Genomic DNA, 22,995 nt, shown 5'->3' with positions numbered 1-22,995 from the left:
CTGATGGACAGTTACCGAAGACAGGGTCATACGGCATTCATAACCCATATAGGCTTCATGTTGAATTTATGGGTGCAGGCAATGTATTCCTATGGGGAGAGAAGTCAATGCAAACTGTTTGATGTAAACACCTTATTTTAGCTGTGAAGGGTTAATGCCACACGGTCAAGGTTAGGTTTGCACGGATCTGGAGGACCTTAGGAACGTACCTGAGGTTGAATTGTGTTTCTCACCCTAACGGTTCTCTCACTGTCACCCAAAAGCAAATGACATTGTGGTGCAGGCTTCATTTTGGGCCTACTTTTCTAATGGTCGCTGCGCTTAGACCGAGCGAGCTACGGTCAAGCGGGATATCTCGTTGAACTCGGCACGGCCTAGGGATTATGGTAATGCCATTGCCTGCTCTCTGTGTCTTTAGGCACCGCACTTTGTCACTCCATCCTTGCTGTGTGTGTGTGTGAGAGCTTTTCTTTGACATCTGTTGGGAGAAATGACTGATTTTACAGTTCAGGAGGGTTGCCTAATCACACATATGAAGTTTTGAAAAGATCGGACCATTTTAACCCTTGGAAACAGCCACTATGACACCATTTAAGGCACTTCTTCTTGATGCTATGGGGGCGCTATTTCATTTTTTGATAAAAAGACGTGCCCGTTTTAAGCGCAATATTTTGTCACAAAAAGATGCTCGACTATGCATATAATTGATAGCGTTGGAAAGAAAACACTCTGACGTTTCCAGAACTGCAAAGATATTTTCTGTGCGTGCCCTAGAACAGGAAATCAGCAGGATTTTTGAGGCTCTGTTTTCCATTGTCTCCTTATATGGCTGTGAATGCGAGAGGAATGAGCCTGCCCTTTCTGTCGTTTCCCCAAGGTGTCTGCAGCATTGTGACGTATTTGTAGGCATATCATTGGAAGATTGATCATAAGAGACCACATTTACCAGGTGTCCGCCCGGTGTCCTGCGCCGAAATTGGTGCGCAAACCTCAGCTGCAAGTATTTTTCCATGGAATTCAGAGAAGAAAGCAGGCTTCCACGAACGATATATCAATGAAGAGATATGTGAAAAAACACCTTGAGGATTGATTCCAAACAACGTTTGCCATGTTTCGGTCGATATTATGGAGTTAATTCGGAAAAAGTTTGACGTTGTTGGTGACTGAATTTTCTGTTCGTTTCGGTAGCCAAATGTGATGTACTAAACAAAGCGATTTCTCCTACACAAAGATTCTTTCAGGAAAAACTGAACATTTGCTATGTAACTGAGAGTCTCCTCATTGAAAACATCCGAAGCTCTTCAAAGGTAAATGATTTTATTTATTTGGTTATCTGGTTTTTGTGAAAATGTTGCGTGCTAAATGCTACTCAAAATGCTAAGCTAGCTTTGCATACTCTTACACAAATTAGTGAATTGCTATGGTTCAAAAGCATATTTTGAAAATCTGAGATGACAGTGTTGTTAAGAAAAGGCTAAGCTTGAGAGCAGGCGCATTATTTTCATTTTATTTGCGATTTTCAGAAATCGTTAACGTTGCGTTATGCTAATGAGCCTGAGGATTTATTCACGATCCCGGATCCGGGATGGGGAGTATCAAGAGTTAAGGCACTTAAGGCACTTAAGGCACTTTTAAGGCACTTAAAGAACTGAGTTATTTACGGAGGGTTTAGTGAGTGTGTGTTATTTCAGAAAATCATAGAAAATCACAGAAATCTCACAGAGCTCCGCAGCACACTTTAAAAAGATTCGTATGAACCCCCTGCAACTGGATCTGTAACTGTTGGAAAAAAATACCTATCTGTGAAAATCACCAATCTGTCATTGTACGATTTCTCTTAAATGACGATAGATAAATGGCTGATTTTTTTTTTATTGACACCGGAGGCTTCTTGACTTTGACGTGAAGTGGAAAAATAATTTCTCTATTTTCATTTTGGACCTTTAATCCCAGAAAAATGGCCATAACTCAAAAACCGTTGAGGCCTAGACGCCATCTTGTTCGGGGCCAACTGCCCATTATGCCAAACCTAAGCTCACCAAGTTTCGGCTTCTAAATATTTTCCGTTTTCGAGATAAGGCCCCGTCGTGATTCGTGATGTTTTGTCAAATTGCAATATGATTGCTTATGCCCTCTTGTGGGATTTTCCGGGATAGCGGAAAAATGACCAAAATTTGATTATTTTATAAAACGAAAACCGAATGTCCGACAAAGTTCATTTGATGACTTCCCGGTAGGTTCGGCCCTGCCGCTCGGCCCGACGCCGTCCGCAAATTTTACAAATGTTTTCGGACGTCTAGTAAGGGACCGTACATTTGCAATATGGACTTTCTCACTAACCATACAGCAAATGCCGAAATGTTCCCTTAAGGTATGTAAGGTCACGCCAAGTGCCTTCAGAAAGTGTTCACACCACTTTACTTTTTCCACATTTTGTTGTGTTACATTCTGAATTTAAAATGGTTTTAGACTGTTCCAGAATGATGTCGTCCATTTGACCCTCCAGAGCCAACCAAGGATAGTATATCATTCCTGGAATCTGGACACTGAACACTGCCAGAGAAACCGGCGTGAGCCTCACTCGGCTGGGATGACACCCCTATCAACTCCGACCACCGCTGCTGCTCTTTCCCGGCCTTAGACATCCCAATTCCCGAGATTGCTTCGCCGGAAGACCTTTCGCCAGCAGCCCCAATCTTTCTCACAAAGTCAGCCCACATCCAATGGAAGTTGAGCCCAGTGGGCGACATTGGTCACATCAATTGGTCTGAGCCAAAGCCACCCCAGGTAAACAGGACAGCAATAGGGCACGGTCGGAGTTTCAAACTTGGCTGGTTAGCCTTTTTGAACTTAACCACTGGCCATCTTACTCAAGCAAAGAAGCACTGGCTCCACAAGCAGAGCAGAAAGTAATGGATTTTTAGCAAACACAAAAACCGAAACCAAGACCCAAAACTGTCAACAACTAGGGGGACGAGTACTCTCTTCCCAATAAAAGACACCTATGCCGGAGCCAAATCTCATAGTCTTCGTCTGCATGAATAGTTTGAAAATTGCGTGAAGAGCAAAGAATTGAGGAAATGGATGCTAGCCCTGGTATTATAGCTAGGAAGGCGGGGCTTCCGAGGGCGGGCTCGGCATCCATTGGCCCATTGGGCGTGATTTCTGTTTTCTTAAGGTGAATATGATTGTTCGTTGACTCCTCCTTAGTATGTTGTATCGAGTGACTGACTGAAAGGGTAAATCAGTTAATAGCCCAGGGGTTTATTTGCTTCAATCACTGAACACAACGGCGCTTATTCGAGACAGGCTTCCATTTGAACCAAGCGTCTATTTCCTTTCTGGAAGCAGCTTTTGCCAAATAAAATGTTGAAAAAACTCCCACACTGTTTATTGTGACCAGTACGACCCGTATAAACATTATAGTAACAAATCCATCACAGAGACTATAGGCTGCCTATCATACGTATACCCCTTATTTTGTGTTTCAGCACCATTCTCTTAGTTATTGCACCTCCTTGCACCTTGTATCCCCTGTAGTTGCAACACAATCAAACCAGATAGACGTTAGTATTTAACGTTTGTCCAGGTTCCCAGGACATTGGGAGTTGCCTTTAAAACCATCCACTAGGAGCAATTTAATCGTTGAGTTGTTTATGCTTAACCGTCAACCTTAAACCTTACCCACTTTCACTTCACCATAGATGTTTATCCCTCCCTGGACAAACATTGAATACTGAAGTAAGACCACTAGTTAAGCCGAGCATTGCAATGTCTGCTTCCAATTCACACCCTCAAACACGTAGATTCCCTGAACGCAGCTCACTTTCCAGCCCACACTCTCAAACACCTAGATCACCTGAACGCAGCTCACTCTCCAGATCCCAATCACCTGAATTCTAATCACCTGTTCACACACCTGTATGTCATTATCACACACTATTTGGTTCAGTTCTTTGCACCCCATTACTGTGAGGTATTGTTTGTTTTGTGACACACGTCTTCAGAGTGCTGGTTTTCCCGTAATTTAATCCTCCCGTGTATGATAGTTTTTGCCTGCCTCACTAACGATGCCTATTCCCTGCCTGTACTTTAGCCTATTGGATTTCCTGTTGTCTACCTATTGCCTGATCTCCCGGACTACTTAACTAGCCTTTTCCCTGCCTGTACTGTTGCCCTTTTGGACCCCCTGTGTATGGCCTTCTGCCTGCCCCTGTGGTCCTATGCAATAAACACCTGGTGCGCCCTGCGCTTGAAACCAGCTCTCTGTCGCCCCTCGTGTTCATTACAAACATGTCAAATCACCCTGCTGTTTCATGCATGGAAATAATGTTGTTCTTCTTTTGTGCAATCTTTACAGTACTCCCTGAAGTACACTCCTAAACAACTAATTTACACCCTGTGTTAATTTGAAACAGGAGGTTATTTGCAGAAATGTGTGTCCCTATTAAAAGGGACAGGCGTCTATTTGGAATTCAGTTTCACGGTATGTGGATTAGAATTAATGGACTTCTTTAATTAACAAAAAGCACATAAAAGGCTTCACAATTCATAAAGGTCATGTTAGCTGAATGATATTATCTCACAGAACCAAATGTATAAGATCTAAGCCTGTGTTAACCTCAGACCTTATTTTCTGCATTTATATCCCAACACCCTATTCTTTCCCCATTAACTCTCCCCATAGGACGGACTGAACGAACCAGAGTTAACTCATATCCGTTTTTTAGGACTACAAGCTGAAAAAAGTCTCTGGCAGGCAATTCTAGTTGTCTGGGCATTTCGGGTAAGTTCCTTTTCTTCCTTGTTAGAAACATTTTCTATCAAGTTATCTAGCTAAGTTAAGCTACTTCATAGCTATGCTGTCTGTCCATAGTTAGCGTTAGTTGGCTAGCTGCTATTTAAAAAGAGACCACCAAGTACCAGTTATAAAGTATTTTTGCTTGTTAGAACTATGAAGAGAGGTTAACCAAACATAAGTGTTTGTTTTATTTTGATAGCTAGCTATTAACAAAGGGATTTATTTTGATTTTTTACAATAGATCCCATAAAATATTAGGCAGTTTTTTAGCTTTATCCAATAGCAGAGTTTAAAGTTGGGTAGAGAAATCCCTCCATACGAATTTTAGGACGTTTACCATTCCAAATTACATTTCTCACTGAGATATCTATTTATGTCCTTAAAGAATAATGAGAAAGCATTGAAAACAAGAAATTCATACGGGGGAGGACATTAATTTTAATAACGAAACTCTTGCATAAAGAGTAACATGAAGTGGGGACCATCTACTTAGATATTTTTTATTTATGTTGCACTAAAATTCTCATTAATCATGAGTTGCAAATTGGATCGAATTTGAATGCCCAGGTATGTAAATCCCCTATTTTTTAAAGCGATAGGTAAGAAGGTAATCTGACTTGTTCGACTGTGGGATTTAGAGGCATTAAGATAGACCTGGACCAGTTACATTTATATCCAGATAAAGAGCCTAAATCTTTAAAGATGTCATGTCCGTATGGTGTAGAATTAAAGACATTGGACAAATACAGTAAGATGACATCAGCATACTGGGAGATATGGTATACTGTTTCTTTGATCTTAATAGGCAAGATATTAATATTTTGCCTAATGGACTAGCACTTTAATGAAAGGGCAAATAGGCCATGATTCAGAGGACAATCCTGTCTTGTGGGTCTTTGTAGGGCAAACTCTGTGGCAGCGAAATGACCAGTTCGGACATTGCAGTTGAGCCGGTCTATAGGGTGCGGACCATACTAGTAAATGATGATCCGAAGCCAAAATGTTCTAAAACAGCCCATAAATACTCCAATTCCACACGGTCAAACATTTTCTGCGCATCTAATGAGAGGGCAGTGCAAGTCTGTGGTTGAGAAGCAGCGGAGTCTATAATATGGAATAGTATGTTGACTGAGGACCACCGACCCTTTATGAATTCTGATTTGGTCAGGATTAACCAATGATGATATGCAAGTTCCTAGTCGTTTTAACAAGACCTTGGCTAAGTTTAAAATGCGCAGTTCAAAATTGATAAGGCCCTGTAGCTTGAACATTCAAGAGGGTTCTTGCCACCTTTCAATAGCAAGGAAATAAGAACTATTTTGTGGTCGCTATGGAATGTCCCAATCTCCAGCAAGTGGTTTATTAAGTCTAGTATTACAGATATGACTAAATTCGACACAGCCAACAATAATTCAAGAGGGATATCATCCAAACCTGGAGACTTGGATTTTGACATTGTCAGTCTTCAGTTCACTTGTTAAATCCACTCCAGTTAGTGTAGATGAAGGGGAGACAGGTTAAAGAAGGATTTTTAAGCTTTGAGACAATTGACATGGATTGTGTATTTTGTCTAACAAGAGAGGCGGATTGTTATGGCTGCATTAACAGCAGGCACAAAAACTATTCTATGGAGTTACTTTGAACCCGGTATTGCACTTTGCAGATGTTGGTTGTTTATGTACTTGGACATTGCACAGCTGGAAATATCCACTGTCAGACTGCATGGGGCCAAGCCCGCAACTCTGGTCAATTGGTCATATACTATCTCCCACTTGCAAGAGCTAATTTAACAACAATGTTTGGTTTGGTGGGTGGGAGATAGCACTGCCCGGCTCTGTCATTTATCTGTTTTCTATGCCACTCTGGGTTGGTAGCCTTTGAAAATGAGATTTGAATGGACCGACTGAATTTGGAAATACTTAAACATATTTGTCTTTAATCTGTTCAGTTTTGTCCTTTTTCATTTGTATGGTGTACTTTTTTAAATGTTTTTTATAAATGTTGTACTTGTTTTCCCCCCTACTGAACCGTACATACAGTATGTGTATGTATTGTATCTTGAAACTGTAATTGTTTAGCACATGCAAAAATAAAAGCAAATAAATAATTGTTCACAATTATGTAATTAGCTCCAATGTAGTTTCCTCCATATTAAAGGAATAGTTTGAGATTTTAGCAATGAAGCCCTTTCTCTACTTCCCCAGAGTTGAAAGAAGAGGAACAGCTAAACTGCTAACTGTTCCTGTAGACTTCCAGTCATTGTGCTCATGCTAGTTAGTATTGGCTCGTGAATCTACCTATAACTTCCTTCATACTGAACACAGAGACATAAAAATGCTATCCACAATGTTATTCTGTTGCAGCAAGCACATAATCCCCACTTGTAAAAATCCTCTCAAAATATTTTGATCACAAAACCCCTGCAGTACCCCCTCGGACTCCAGTTTAATTAGACCTACAGTTGCATAGTGCAGGACTACAAGATGCAAAACCGCATATAGCAAGCTAAGCCCTGTCAGTTTAATTGTCCAAACATGTTGCCTTCTCTGTGTATAGGAAACCCTCCTTCAAAGAAGGACTTCTTTAAACATATAATTAATATGAACAGTACATGGTTGCTGCAGTTTGACAGGGTTTTCATCCTCCCCAAGGCCAGGAGTTTTCCAGGAGTTTTTTAAACCATGTGACCTGATAAGAAAAAAATGTGAAACATTTAAAAAAGGTATCAATTTTAGATAAAACTATACTAAATATAATCACCTCACCAAATAACAGATTAAAACACAATTTCGCAAAGAAGGTCTACAGTAGCCTCAACAGCACTCTGTAGGGTAGCACCATGGTGTAGCCGGAGGACAGCCAGCTTCCGTCCTCCTCTGGATACATTGACTTCAATACAAAACCTAGGAGGCTCATAGTTCTCACCACGTTCCATAGACTTACACAGTAATTGTTGACAACTTCTGCAGGACGTCCTCCAGCCTATCAGAGCTCTTGCAGCAAGAACTGACATGTTTTCCAACCAATCAAAGGATCAAAGAATTACTCTTGTACTGAAAGCATAAGCTACAGCTAGCGAGCACTGCAGTGTACAACATGTGGTGAGTAGTTAACTCAAAGAGAGAGAAAGACAATAGTTGAACAGTTTTGAACAAATTAATTCCTTCCAAAATTAAGGAGATGCAAGAGAGAAATAGAGAGAGAGATTTCGTCGTTCTTTTTCACTTTCAGTTTCAGTTACTTAGCGATGCAAATGCAGCTAGCTAGTTTAGCCTACTGAAACACCCTGCTTAAACAGAGGGATGCTATGTTAGCTAGCTGGCTATGATTTTCCAACACAACAGTGGAACTCTTCCAAGTCAATGTAAGCTTTTGGTATGACTAAATGTATTGCCACCGGGGCCCGCCGGTATAACTGCTTACTGACTGTACAGTAACGTTACTGCATGATTGTAGCGGGTTTACTAGCGCATTAGTTCTATTAGCTATGCTGACTATGACGTGACTTTAGCTAATATGCTGACAATGATGTCGGCTGTGTGCAGAGGTTTGGCTTGGAACGTTTTTTTTTCGTGGTCACATACAGCTGAAGTGTTGTGTGTTTAATTCCACAAGCAAATGGAAGTGGTGAGAGGAAGAGAGTTGCGAGAATTAATACAACATGGCGGCTATGAAAGTAAACTGTGTTTACGCGTGATCAGGGGTATTCATTCCGCCAATTCTGTTGAAAAACACTTCTTAAACGGAAGCAAACGGAACAAAAGGTGGATAAACATACCTGAATCTGTCCAAAATAAACTCTTGTTTGCAACTGTTGGACTAATGATTACACCCTATATCAGCTAGACGCAGGGAAGAGTGTGCAAGGCGATATTGAATGTCACTGTCTATCTACCTACGTTGTAAACTTTCATTCATACGTTGTAGCAACCTCATGATGGGTATAGCTCAAATTTAAGTATCATGTAGTAGCCTTAATCTATCGCTGTTGCATTTCAGGATATGGTTGTTCACTTTTACACACCGCATAACCCCCTAATGTTATTCTCTAAGCTGTTTGAGATGCATGTAAATCATGTTTACCCTCTGACAAAACAAATCACATCATCGTGTCATCAAACTAACATTTTATCAAAACGCACTTCACCAAACATCTTCAAATAACGACACAAAAATGTACATCAAATGATTGGCTGGTCAAGTAACGGCAGGAGCGTTGAGCCAGTAACAGCAAGTTCTGTGGTTTGAATACCCGAGTTGACAAGGTGAAAACATCTGTCAATGTGCCATTGAGCAATGCACTTCACCCTAACTTTCTCCAGGGGCACTGTACTACTATGCTGTATATGATGATAACACTTTTGTTTTACACAGTAAGACATCAAGTATGGTTGATATCAAGTAAAATAAGAAAATAAAAACATACAAACAAACAATCCCAACAATCCTCAAATGAACTAGCCACAACGGGAAGGCACTGCGTAATAATAATTTGGTGAGTGTTTATATTTGTTCTATTTCACACATGTACAAGTGTGTATTAATACACATGTGAATTGGAAATGTGGTTTTTGCATCCACCCTCGGAGATTGGGATCATAGCTCGGGTCTGCCATTATCAACAGCAAACCTGGTGCAATTAGGGTTAAGTGCCTTGCTCAAGAAATACATCAACAGATTTTTCACCTTGTCAGCTCGGGATTCGACTAGAGACCTTTTGGTTACAGGCCCAACGCTCTAACCTAGACTACCTAACACCCCTACCACATGAAAGTATACTCATAAAAACGCTATTACCCCAGCCAACTGCTGGAAGTCCATTACGTTTACCAGGGTTGTGTTCATTAGTTACCAAACAGAAAAATGCAGATTGTAGCAGGGAGGGACTACCTAGACTTGGGCATAAGAAATGCTAATTGTTGGTCTTTGATTATTCTTTGAGTTCAAACAAAGAGCGCTGAATACTAAATTAAAACTGAATACACATTGGTTTAGAATATTCAGTTGGTTCATATGGAAAACAAACAACAACCACCTGATAGCTCCTGAAATCATCTGGTATGACGATGCCATACAAAAAGTATGGTAATATATACCATCTATTTATAGAATTGCCCAAACAAGGAACAAAAGAGAGAAAAGAGAAAGGCAGAAGGAGGTGGAAAGTGTTCAGCAGACCCTGATATCCTCCCTGGGGCACGTTCAGCAGACCACAACAATTAGGAACTTTCCGATAGAAATGTACAACATAGAACAAACATGCCTTTCCGAACTCGTTGACTGAGGAATCATGTTGGCTATTCATGGCATTTCTATTTGCAACTTTCAACAACGTTTGGCAACTGAACGTGGCCCTGGGTAGTAGTCTTGGTTGATTGACAGCAGATTTAACCAGTTAGAGGCTCTGAGAACGGTTCAGTCCACCAATGTGATGGACTAACAGCCAATCCCCTGGCACCTTTGGACTGATACAACACTGGGAATCCCAGAGGAGTATCTCATGAGGATTTGCAGAGTCGGGCACAGAGCAGAGCAGTGTGGTGTTGGAGGTGTCACCCTGGAGACGAGTCACCCTCTCTGTCACGTACACAGAGGTTGTTTCCTCAGTGTCCTCATAATGCAGCCTAATGCTGTTTCTTCTGTTTCTCCTGTGATATCAGCTGTGCCTCTGTAATGCTCTATGTGGTCTTGATTCCCTCGAAACCACAGAACTTCCAGCGTTTCTCCAGGCTGGCACCCACCCCTGTCAGCTCCTGTCTGAAGGTACAGGGCAGCCGACCCAGTAGAGCCCCCACCTGTCCGGTGTTTATCTGAAACACACACACACACACTATAAATACACATTTGATACATACACTGACACACATCCACAGATACAATCACAATACAAACGTAACACACAGATTTGATACACACTCCTACAAACTCAAAGAGCCCCACATCTCAGATGAACTGATCTGAGTGACAAACGCCAACACCAAATGAATACTCATCACAAGATGATTGCGTACAAGGCCCTCCCCCGCCCCCCTTTTGGCAAATCTGACCATGATCTCATCTTGTTGCTCTCCTCATATAGGCAGTAACTAAAAAAGGAAACGCCTGTGCTATCTATTGCTGGTCTGACCAATCGGATTCCATGCTTCAAGATTGCTTCGATCACATGGACTGGGATATGTTCTGGGTTGCCTCAGATAATAACATTGACGTACAGTATATGCTGACTCGGTGAGCGAGTTTATAAGGAAGGATGTAGTACACACTGTGACTATTAACACCTTCCCTAACCAGAAACCATGGATTGATGGCATAATTCGCGCAAAACTGAAAACACATACCATCACATTTAATCATGGCAAGGCGACTGGAAATATGGCCGAATATAAACAGTGCAGTTATTCCCTCAGTAAGGCAATCAATCAAGCAAAGTGTCAGTATAGAGACAAAGTAGAGTCGCAATTCAAAGGCTCAAACACGAGACGTATGTTGCAGGGTCCACAGACAATCTCAGATTACAAAAAGAAAACCAGCCCGTCGCGGACATCGAGGTCTTGGATGCCAGAGAAATTAAACAACTTCTTTGCACGCTTTGAGGACAATACAGTGCCACTGAAGCGGCCTGCTACCAAAGACTGTAGTCTCTCCTTCTCCGTGGCCGACGTGAGTAAAACATTTAAACGTGTTAACCCTCGCAAGGCTGCCAGCCCAGACTGCATCTCTAGTCTTGTCCTCAGAGCATGCACAGACCATCTGGCTGGTGTGTTTACGGACATATTAAATCAATCCCTATCCCAGTCTGCTGTCCCTACATGCTTCAAGATGGGCACCATTGTTCCTGTTCCCAAGAAAGCTAAGGTAACTGAACTAAATGACTATCGCCCAGTTGCACTCACTTCTGTCATCATGAAGTGCTTTGAGAGACTAGTCAAGGACCATATCACCTCCACCCTACCTGACACTCTAGACCCACTTCAATTTGCTTACCGCCCCAATAGGTCCACAGACGATGCAATCGCCAACACACTGCACATTGCCCTATCCCATCTGGACAAGAGGAATACCTATGTAAGAATGCTGTTCATTGACTACAGCTCAGCATTCAATACCATAGTACCCTCCAAACACATCATTAAGCTTGAGACCCTGGGTCTTGACCCCGCCCTGTGCAACTGGTTCCTGGACTTCCTGACGGGCCGCCCCAAGGCGGTGAAGGTAGGAAACAACATCTCAACTCTGCTGATCCTCAACACTGGGGTCCCACAAGGGTGCGTTCTCAGCCCCCTTCTGTACTCCCTGTTCACCCACGACTGCGATGCCATGCACACCTCCAACTCAATCATGAAGTTAGCAGACTACACAACAGTGTTAGGCTTGATTACCAACCACAACGAGACAGCCTACAGGGAGGAGGTGAGGGCCCTCGGAATGTGGTGTCAGGAAAATAACTTCTCACTCAATGTCAGCAAAACAAAAGAGATGATCGTGGACTTCAGGAAACAGCAAAGGGAGCACCCCCTATCCACAATGACGGGACAGCAGTGGAGAAGGTGGAAAGTTTTAAGTTCCTCAGTGTACATTTCACAGACAAACTGAAATGGTCCACGCACACAGACAGTGTGGTGAAGAAGCATCCTGTCGGGCTGTATCAAAGACTGGTATGGGAACTGCACCACCCACAACTGCAAGGCTCTCCAGAGGGTGGTGCAGTCTGCACAATGCATGGGGCATGGGGCAAATGGGGCAAATTACCTGCCCTCCAGGACACCTACAACACCCGATGTCACAGGAAGGCAAAAAAGATAATCAGGGACAATAACCACCCGAGCCACTGCATGTTCACCCTGCTTCTGTCCAGAAGGCGAGGTCAGTACAGGTGCATCAACGCTGGGACAGAGAGATTGAATATTAGCTTCTATCTCAAGGTAATTAGATTGTTAAACAACCAGCACTAGCACAGAGAGGCAGCTGCCTACCTACAGCTGGCCACTTTAATAAATGGAACACTAGTCACTTTAATAATGCCACTTTAAGAATGTTTACATATCTCGCATTACTCATCTCATGTATATATTATGTATACTATATCCTTCACTATCTATTGCATCTTAGCTGCTCTGTCACTGCTCATCCAAATATTTTATACTTATATATTCTTATCCCATTCCTTTACTAGATTGTGTGTATAAGATTTTGTTGTGGAATTTGTTAAATATTAGGTTTTGTTGTGGAATTAGACATTACCTGTTAGATACTGCTGCACTGTTGGATCTAGAAACATTTCAAAAGCATATCGCTACACTCGCAATAACATCTGGTAATCATGTGTATGTGACCAATAACATTTGATTTGATATGAAAAACCCACACCTACAGTTGAAGTCAGAAGTTTACATACACTGAGGTTGGAATCATTAAAACTCGTTTTCAACCACTCCACAAATTTCTTGTTCAAAAAACAATAGTTTTGGCAAGTCTACTTTGTGCATGACACAAGTAATTTTTCCCAAAATTGTTTACAGACAGATTATTTCACTTATAATTCATGGTATCACATTTCCAGTGGGTCAGAAGTTACATTACACTAAGTTGACTGTGCCTTTAAACAGCTTGGAAAATTCCAGAAAATTATGTCATGGCTTTAGAAGCTTCTGGTAGGCTAATTCACCTCATTTGAGTCCACTGGAGGTGTATCTGTGGATGTATTTCAAGGCCTACCTTCAAACTCAGTGCCTCTTTGCTTGACATCATGGGAAAATCAAGAGAAATCAGTCAAGACCTCAGAAAAAACATGTAGACCTCCACAAGTCTGGTTCATCCATGGGAGCAATTTCCAAATGTCTGAAGGTACCACGTTCATCTGTACAAACAATAGTATGCAAGTAAAACACCATGGGACCACGCAGCCATCATACCGCTCAGGAAGGAGATGCGTTCTGTCTCCTAAAGATGAACGTACTTTGGTGCGAAAAGTGCAAATTAATCCCAGAACAACAGCAGAGGACCTTGTGAAGATGCTGGAGGAAACAGGTACAAAAATTTCTTTATCCACAGTAAAATGAGTCCTATATCGTCATAACATGAAAGGCTGCTCTGCAAGGAAGAAGCCACTGCTCCAAAACCGCCATAAAAAAAGCCAGACTACGGTTTGCAACTGCACATCGGTACAAAGATTGTACCTCTGATCTGATGAAACAAAAATATAACTGTTTGGCCATAATGACCATCATTATGTTTGGAGGGAAAAGGGGGAGGCTTGCAAGCCGAAGAACACCATTCCAACCGTAAAGCACGGGGGTGGCAGCATCATACTGCAGGAGGGACTGGTGCACTTCACAAAATAGATGGCATCATGAGGTAGGAAAATGATGCGGATATATTGAAGCAACATCTCAAGACATCAGTCAGGAGGTTAAAGCTTGCTCGCAAATGGGTCTTCCAAATGGACAATGACCCCAAGCATACTTCCAAAGTTGTGGCAAAATGGCATAAGGACAACAAAGTCAAGGTATTGGAGTGGCCATCACAAATTCCTGACATCAATCCCATAGAAAATGTGTGGGCAGAACTGAAAAAGTGTGTGCGAGCAAGGAGGCCCACAAACCTGACACAGTTACACCAGCTCTGTCAGGAGGAATGGGCCAAAATCCACCCAACTTCTTGTGGGAAGCTTGTGGAAGGCCACCCATTAATGTTTGACCCAAGTTAAACAATTTAAAGGCAATGCTACCAAATACTAATTGAGTGTATGTAAACTTCTTACCCACTGGGAATGTGATGAAAGAAACAAAAGCTGAAATAAATAATTCTCTCTACTATTATTCTGACATTTCACATTCTTAAAATAAAGTGGTGATCCTAACTGACCTAAGACAGGGAATTTTTACTATGTCAGGAATTGTGAAAAACTGAGTTTAAATGAATTTTGGCTAAGGTGTATGTAAACTTCCGACTTCAACTGTACATATGCAATAGCATCAAACTAGGATATAGTGTCACTTTAAAAAGGTGAGATTACACAAAACAATGACAGCAGGAAGCACTGTATCATTGTATACGGAGAAAAAACATGTTCAAGTACCAGATGGGTAAAACCCTGTCAGTATGTATTAAACACTATATCATGAAGATGCCAATGGTGTATCATCTTTAACAATGTAGTAGTGAATCATGAACACAGTAGATAAGTAGAGAGTAATGTAGTTCGTGGAGAATCCAGCAATGACTGTTGACAAAGCTCTGTGGACTTGTTGTGTGGTGTTACAGAGAAGCAGCGTGGGAACAAACACACCCTCAGACCTTAATGGAAAACAAAAAACTGCGAAAAAAGGAATGAGTCAGTGTGTTAAGTGCAGAGAGGTTGTAAACATTGTCTATCCTCGGTTGCAACACACAGTACCGAGTTCTAAACTGCCTCTGAAAGCAATGTCAGCACAAGAACTGTTCATCGAGAGATTCATGAAATGGGTTTCCATGGCCGAGCAGCCGCATACAAGCCTGAGATCACAATGTGCAATGTGAAGTGACGACTGGAGTGGTGTGACTCTCGCCGCCATTGGACTCTGGAGCCGTGGAAACGCATTCTCTGGAGTGATGAATCACACTTCACCATCTGACAGTCCGACGGACTAATCTAGATTTGGGGGAAGCCAGGAGAACGCTACCTGCCAAATGCATAGGGCCAACTGTAAAGTTGTTGGAGGAGATTTAATGATCTGGGGCTGTTTTTCATAGTTCGGGCTAGGCCCCTTAGTCCAGTGAAATCTTAACGCTACAGCATACAATGGCATTCAAGATAATTCTGTTTTTCCAAATGTGTGGCAGTTTGGGGAAGGTCTTGGGGAAGGTAGCGCTCTCCTGTTTGGGGAGGGTCCGTTCCTGTTTCAGCATGCCAATGCCCCTGTGCACAAAGCAAGTTCCATACAGAAATGGTTTGTCGAGATTGGTGTGGAGAACTTGACTGGCCTGCACAGAGCCCTGACCTCAACCCCATCGAACACCTTTGGGATGAATTGGAACGATGACTGCGAGCTAGGCCTAATCAACGAACGTCAGTGTCTGACCTCACAAATGCTCTCGTGGTTGAATCAAATCAAGTTGCCGCAGCAATGTTCCAACATCTAGTGGAAAGCCTTCGTAGAACAGCGGAGGATGTTATAACAGCAAAATGAGGACCAACTCCATATTAATGCCCATGATTTTGGAATGAGATGTTCGATGAGCTCGTATCCACATACTTTTGGTAAAGTAGTGTATAAGAGTGCCTCCTCATGGAGGTGGCAGTAAGAGGAGTCATGCCTGAGGGCTTCATCATAGAGGTGACAGTAAGAGTAGTCATGTCTGAGGGGCTCCACATTGAGGTAACAGTAAGAGGAGTCATGTCTGAGGTCCTCATCATGGAGGTAGCAGTAAGAGTAGTCATGTCTGAGGGCCTCCTCATGGAGGTAGCAGTAAGAGTAGTCATGTCTGAGGGCCTCCTCATGGAGGTAGCAGTAAGAGTGGCCATATAGCATATCTGAAGGCCTCCTTGCGGAGGTGTCAGTGAGTGTGGTGGTCATATGTGGAGGAGAGAAAATAACAGAATCAATCTGACAGTCGAGAGCAGAGGAGTGCTGAGATCCCAGAAAGGCCCCTGAGGAGCCCGACGTGGAGACGGGTGTTTTAGCAAAGTGTCAGAATAAATAAAACCGCTCTGCTTCGTCAGGGAGAGACAGGAAGGATCCAGATGTAACAGGACTCAGTGTCCAGGGAAATCACACTGAGACACTTCCACAAGAGCACTGGGATAATAGAGATATCCTATATTAATGTCTATAGTACTGTAGCACAGAGATACAGAGATATCCTATATTCATGTCTATAGTACTGTAGCACTGGGGGATGCAGAGATATCCTATATTAATGTCTATAGTACTGTAGCACTGGGGGATGCAGAGATATCCTATATTCATGTCTATAGTACTGTAGCACTGGGAGATGGATATCCTATATTCATGTCTATAGTACTGTAGCATTGGGAGATACAGATATAAATAATATATTCATGTATATTGTACTGTAGCTATGGGAGATAGAGGTACAGTTGAAGTTGGAAGTTTACACACACTTAGGTTGGAGTCATTAAAACTAGTTTAACCACTCCACAAATTTCTTGTTAAAAAAACAATAGTTTTGGCAAGTCGGTTAGGATATCTACTTCGTGCATGACACAAGTAATTTTTACAATACTTGTTTACAGACAGATTATTTCACTTATAATTCACAGTATAACAATTCCAGTGGGTCAAAGGTTTACATACACTAAGTTGACTGTGCCTTTAAACAGCTTGGAAAATTCCAGAAAATTATGTCATGGCTTTAGAAGCTTCTGGTAGGCTAATTCACCTCATTTGAGTCCACTGGAGGTGTATCTGTGGATGTATTTCAAGGCCTACCTTCAAACTCAGTGCCTCTTTGCTTGACATCATGGGAAAATCAAGAGAAATCAGTCAAGACCTCAGAAAAGAAAGTAGACCTCCACAAGTCTGGTTCATCCATGGGAGCAATTTCCAAATGCCTGAAGGTAGCACGTTCATCTGTACAAACAATAGTACGCAAGTATAAACACCATGGGACCACGCAGCCGTCATATCACTCAGGAAGGAGAGAGGAATGTACTTTGGTGTGAAAAGTGCAAATCAATCCCAGAACAACAGCAAAGAACAACAGCAAAGGACCTTGTGAAGATTCTGGAGGAAACAGGCACAAAAAGTATCTATATCTACATTAAAAACGAGTCCTATATCCTATATCAGCAAGGAAGAAGCCACTGCTCCAAAACCGCCATAACAAAGCCAGACTACGGTTTGCAACTGCACATGGGGACAAAGATTGTACTTTGGAGAAATGTCCTCTGGTCTGATGAAACAAAAATAGAACTGTTTGGCCATAATAAACATCATTATGTTTGGAGGAAAAGGGGGGAGGCTAGCAAGCCGAAGAACACCATCCCAACAGTGAAGCACGGGGGTGGCAGCATCATGTTGTGTGGGTGCTTTGCTGCAGGAGGGACTGGTGCACTTCACAAAATAGATAGCATCATGAGGAAAAAATATGTGGATATATTGAAGCAACATATCAAGACATCAGTCAGGAAGTTAAAGCTTGGGACTTCCAAATGGACAATGACCCCAAGCATACTTCCAGTTGTGGCAAAATGGCTTAAGGACAACAACGTCGGTATTGGAGTGGCCATCACAATGCCCCGACCTCAATCCTGTAGAACATTTGTGGGCAGAACTGAAAAAGCCTGTATGAGCAAGGAGGCCTACAAACCCAACTCAGTTACACCAGGTCTGTCAAGAAGAATGGGCCAACTTATTCACCCAACTTACTGTGGAAAGTTTGTGGAATACTACCCGAAATGTTTGACCCGAGTTAAACAATTTAAAGGCAATGCTACCAAATACTAATTGAGTGTATGTACACTTCTGACCCACTGGGAATGTGATGAAATAAATAAAAGCTGAAATAAATCATTCACTGCTATTATTCTGACATTTCACATTCTTAAAATAAAGTGGTTATCCTAACTGACCTAAGATGAGGATTAAATGTCAGGAATTGTGAAAACTGAGTTAAATGTATTTGTAAACTTCCAACTGTACATCCTATATTCATGTATATAGTACTGAAGCACTGGGATATACAGAGAGATATCCTTTCCTTGTGTCTACAGTACTGGAGCTATGGGAGATAATAGGAAATAGCATACACTGTATCTGGAGGGAGTGAGAGGAGAGGAAAGTTAATGGCTTAGCATCAACCCCAACTCAAACCTGAAGCGGAGCCTGCATCAAGGGCCTGAAATTAGATGAGACTGCACAAGAAGACTTTGGCTGCACCATGGGACTCTGCCCGCTCTAGGGGATTCAAGGCTGACTGAGCCAGGAGGCTCAAACTGCGCAGTGGGGCTCTGGCATACATCAGGCCCATATGTCAACCCAGTGGGGATGCTTAATCCGTGACATGGTGTGTGTGTTGGAGCGGGGAGACAGGACAGCTCGCTGTGTGTGTGTGTGTGTGTGTGTGTGTGTGTGTGTGTGTGTGTGTGTGTGTGTGTGTGTGTGTGTGTGTGTGTGTGTGTGTGTGTGTGTGCGTGCGTGCGTGCGGAGCAATGTGCCAGGATGCCTCTATTACTCAGCTGGTTGTGTGTGATGTGTGTGATAATGTATTGTCAGGGTGTTTTTATACCTAGCCCTCATAAAACTAACCAATCTCAGGCCTCTTTAAAGTGGACTCTGGGGTAAAACAAGCAAAATAACTCAGTTCTCTTTGTGTTTACACTGCCCTAGCCTATGAATGAGGACCCAACTCTACCCTCATGACCAAAAACACACATTGATCTAAATGTCATAACCCTCTGAAGTCTTCAGTGGTCTTACAGTGGGCCAAAAAAGTATTTAGTCAGCCACCAATTGTGCATGTTCTCCCACTTAAAAAGAGGAGAGAGGCCTGTAATTTTCATCATAGGTACACTTCAACTATGACAGACACAATTAGGGAAAAAAATCCAGAAAATCACATTGTAGGATTTTTAATGAATTGATTTTCAAATTATGGTGGAAATAAGTATTTGGTCAATAACAAAAGTTTATCTCAATACTTTGTTATATACCCTTTGTTGGCAATGACAGAGGTCAAACGTTTTCTGTAAGTCTTCACAAGGTTTTCACACACTGTTGCTGGTATTTTGGCCCATTCCTCCAAGCAGATCTCCTCTAGAGCAGTGATGTTTTGGGGCTGTTGCTGGGCAACACAGACTTTCAACTCCCTCCAAAGATTTTCTATGGGGTTGAGATCTGGAGACTGGCTAGGCCACTCCAGGACCTTGAAATGCTTCTTACAAAGCCACTCCTTCATTACCCGGGCGGTGTGTTTGGGATCATTGTCATGCTGAAAGACCCAGCCACGTTTCATCTTCAATGCCCTTGCTGATGGAAGGAGGTTTTCACTCAAAATCTCACGATACATGGCCACATTCATTCTTTCCTTTACACGGATCAGTCGTCCTGGTCCCTTTGCAGAAAAACAGCCCCAAAGCATGATGTTTCCACCCCCATGCTTCACAGTAGGTGGATGCAACTCAGCATTCTTTGTCCTCCAAACACGACAAGTTGAGTTTTTACCAAAAAGTTATATTTTGGTTTCATCTGACCATATGACATTCTCCCAATCTTCTTCTGGATCATCCAAATGCTCTCGAGCAAACTTCAGACGGGCCTGGACATGTACTGGCTTAAGCAGGGGGACACGTCTGGCACTGCAGGATTTGAATCCCTGGCGGCGTAGTGTGTTACTGATGGTAGGCTTTGTTACTTTGGTCCAAGCTCTCTGCAGGTCATTCACTAGGTCCCCCCGTGTGGTTCTGGGATTTTTGCTCACCGTTCTTGTGATCATTTTGACCCCACGGGGTGAGATCTTGCGTGGAGCCACAGATCGAGGGAGATTATAAGTGGTCTTGTATGTCTTCCATTTCCTAATTGCTCCCACAGTTGATTTCTTCAAACCAAGCTGCTTACCTATTGCAGATTCAGTCTTCCCAGCCTGGTGCAGGTCTACAATGTTGTTTCTGGTGTCCTTTGACAGCTCTTTGGTCTTGGCCATAGTGGATTTTGGAGTGTGACTGTTTGAGGTTGTGGACAGGTGTCTTTTATAGCACTTTAAGATGCTTCAGTTTGATCCTCCTGATGTAATGGAGGTGATGGAGGTAATTGGTCATTTAAAGATATCTGCAGCAGGTCATGATGAGATTGGTGCCTCTTTGGTGAAATCAGTGTCTTCCTCGATCACTGAGCCTCTAACGTATATCTTCACCAAATCTATGCAAACTGGTATTGTTCCTGAAGATTTGAAAATTACCAAAGTTATACCCCTCTATAAATCTGGGATCATTAACAAATTATTGTCCAATATCTGCACCACCATGTTTTTCTAAAATTGTCACGACTCCCACTGAAGGTGGCTCCTCTCCCTGTTCGGGCAGCGCTCGGCGCTCGTCGTCACCGTTCTACTAGCCGCCGCCGATCCCCTTTTCCTTTTCTGTTTGTTTGGTCTTATTGGTTGCACCTGTCTCTTATTTCGTTTCTTGATTCATGTCTATTTAAGCCTGTTAGGCTGCCTGTTTTTTGTGCGGGATTGTTTTTCTGCTAGTCAGGTTGTGCGTGTTGTGTTCCTGTCCGTTTGTGCCCTGTGTTGGGTTGGACTATTTTCTGTTGATTTTTGCCCGTTGTTTTGGGCGTTGGTTTTGGGAATCTTAATAAACTCGGTTTCCCCAGTATCCTCTGCTCTCTGCATTTGACTCTGCACCCACCACTCCAGACATTTATGACAAAAATCCTAGAAAAATGGTGGATAAGAGAATGTTGAAACATTTAAATCAACACTGTATTCTATATGAGCACCAATAAGGTTTTTGTAAAACCTACTCCACAGATATGTCTCATCTGCAACGTGTGGATAAAAGCTTTACAGCCCTTAACAATAATGAATACACTCTTGGAATATTTTTAGATTTATCCAAAGCGTTTGACACGGTTGATCATGTAATATTACTCTCTAAATTGTATTATTAAGGTTTCCATGATTATATATATTATTTATTATATAATTATGTTTATGATAGAGAACAATGTGTTTATGCAAACGGCTGTGCATTTACCAGGGTCAAGTCATCCTGCAGTGTGCCACAGGGTTCTATAATTGGACCTTTGTTATTGCTAATTTATATCAATGTCCCTGCTGCTGTGTCTTCTACCGTACTTCCCCTTCTCTTTGCTGATGACACCAATTTGATTTTATTGCACAAGAATGTTGGTTCACTAATTAATGAAGCCAACTCAGGTATGGCCACATCTTTGGAAAGGTGTCAGATAAACACATTATCTTTAAATGTGAAAACAAATCTAACTTTATTGTATTCACTAGTAAGAATAAGAAATATTGTAAAAACAAAAGAGCCAGAATCTAATTTGGTGGTAATGAAATGGAACAAGTCACATCCACTAGATTCCCCCGAGTTCTGGTTGATGAAAAGTAATCTGGAAAGATCCTATTCAATTTGTCATAAATATTAGTGGTTTGGTTCATCAGGCTTGCTTCCTAACTCTTTACTATAGCTTAATTTATCCATATCTCATTAACTATAATATTGTCTGAGACAGTACATAGGACTCCTACCAACACAAATGACTCATCATACAGCAAGACTTAGCCACCACTTGTCATTACCTGGCTCCATCTACGCCTTTGTTTAAAGAAACTCAATTTCTTGTCTATTTACGACATTCATGTACGCCAATTATGCACTTTCATCTACAAATACTCATACTTAGACAGTTTATCTAAACCCTTCAATGGATTCTTCCAGGTTAATTCTGAAATCCATCTATTTAACATAAGACACTGCAAAATCCTTCCCCCTCCCCATTGCCGCACCTCACATAGTCAATTCTCTTTCAGATACAAAGGTACCATACTCTGGAATTCTAACAGCTAGATATACACTACCGTTCAAAATTTTGGCGTCACTTAGAAATGTCCTTGTTTTTTAAAGAAAAGCCATTTTTTTGTCAATTAACATAACATCAAATTGATGAGAAATACAGTGTAGACATTGTTAATGTTGTAAATCCTTATTGTAGCTGAAAACGGTTGATCACTGGCAGCTTCATGTGTGTGTATGTATGTATGTATGTATGTGTGTGTGTGTGTGTGTGTGTGTGTGTGTGTGAGTGTGAGAATGTGTATGTGTGTGTCAGTGTGTGTGTGCCAGCAGTACCTTGGTGTCCAGCTGCTGTAGGTAAGAGAAGATGTATTCAATGCTGGCTCCAAACGGGTGGACATGGAGGAACGTAGAGATGATCCCTGAGGAAGAGCAAACAGAGACATCAATACAGCTGTCAATCAAACTGGAATACCATATTAACATGTAGTTTAATTCTCGAAAACTACAACCCCACAATCATATGTACAAACACCTCAATTCAGTCTGAGTGTTGATTTACCCATCTGTCCAAAATGAAGGCCAGCGAGAATATGCCATCCAATAGACATAAGAGTATCAAACTGTATTCTATTAACCTATAGCTAACATACAACTGACCTACAGCTAACCTAGCGCATCATCTTCTATGCTCGGATAGGGCACGTATGCTCGG

At 42.0% G+C, this 22,995-nt stretch overlaps 1 protein-coding gene across 1 annotated transcript in view; it reads right to left on the bottom strand.

Annotated features, from left to right (window-relative positions):
• Positions 1–8,920: 8,920 nt before the first annotated feature.
• Positions 8,921–22,995, bottom strand: part of LOC135526554 (ecto-NOX disulfide-thiol exchanger 2-like) — an 83,248-nt gene continuing 69,173 nt past the window's right edge. The window contains exons 10-11 of the mRNA XM_064955043.1: positions 22,617–22,702; positions 8,921–10,611 (exon numbers count right to left, since the gene is read on the bottom strand). Of these exons, the coding sequence (XP_064811115.1) occupies positions 10,480–10,611; positions 22,617–22,702 (218 nt within the window). The 3' untranslated portion in view covers positions 8,921–10,479. The remainder of the gene's footprint in view (positions 10,612–22,616; positions 22,703–22,995) is intronic.

The sequence above is a fragment of the Oncorhynchus masou genome, chromosome 32 (assembly GCF_036934945.1).
Source record: "Oncorhynchus masou masou isolate Uvic2021 chromosome 32, UVic_Omas_1.1, whole genome shotgun sequence".
NCBI lineage: Eukaryota > Metazoa > Chordata > Actinopteri > Salmoniformes > Salmonidae > Oncorhynchus > Oncorhynchus masou.
This window is presented reverse-complemented; position numbering and strand designations above follow the sequence as displayed.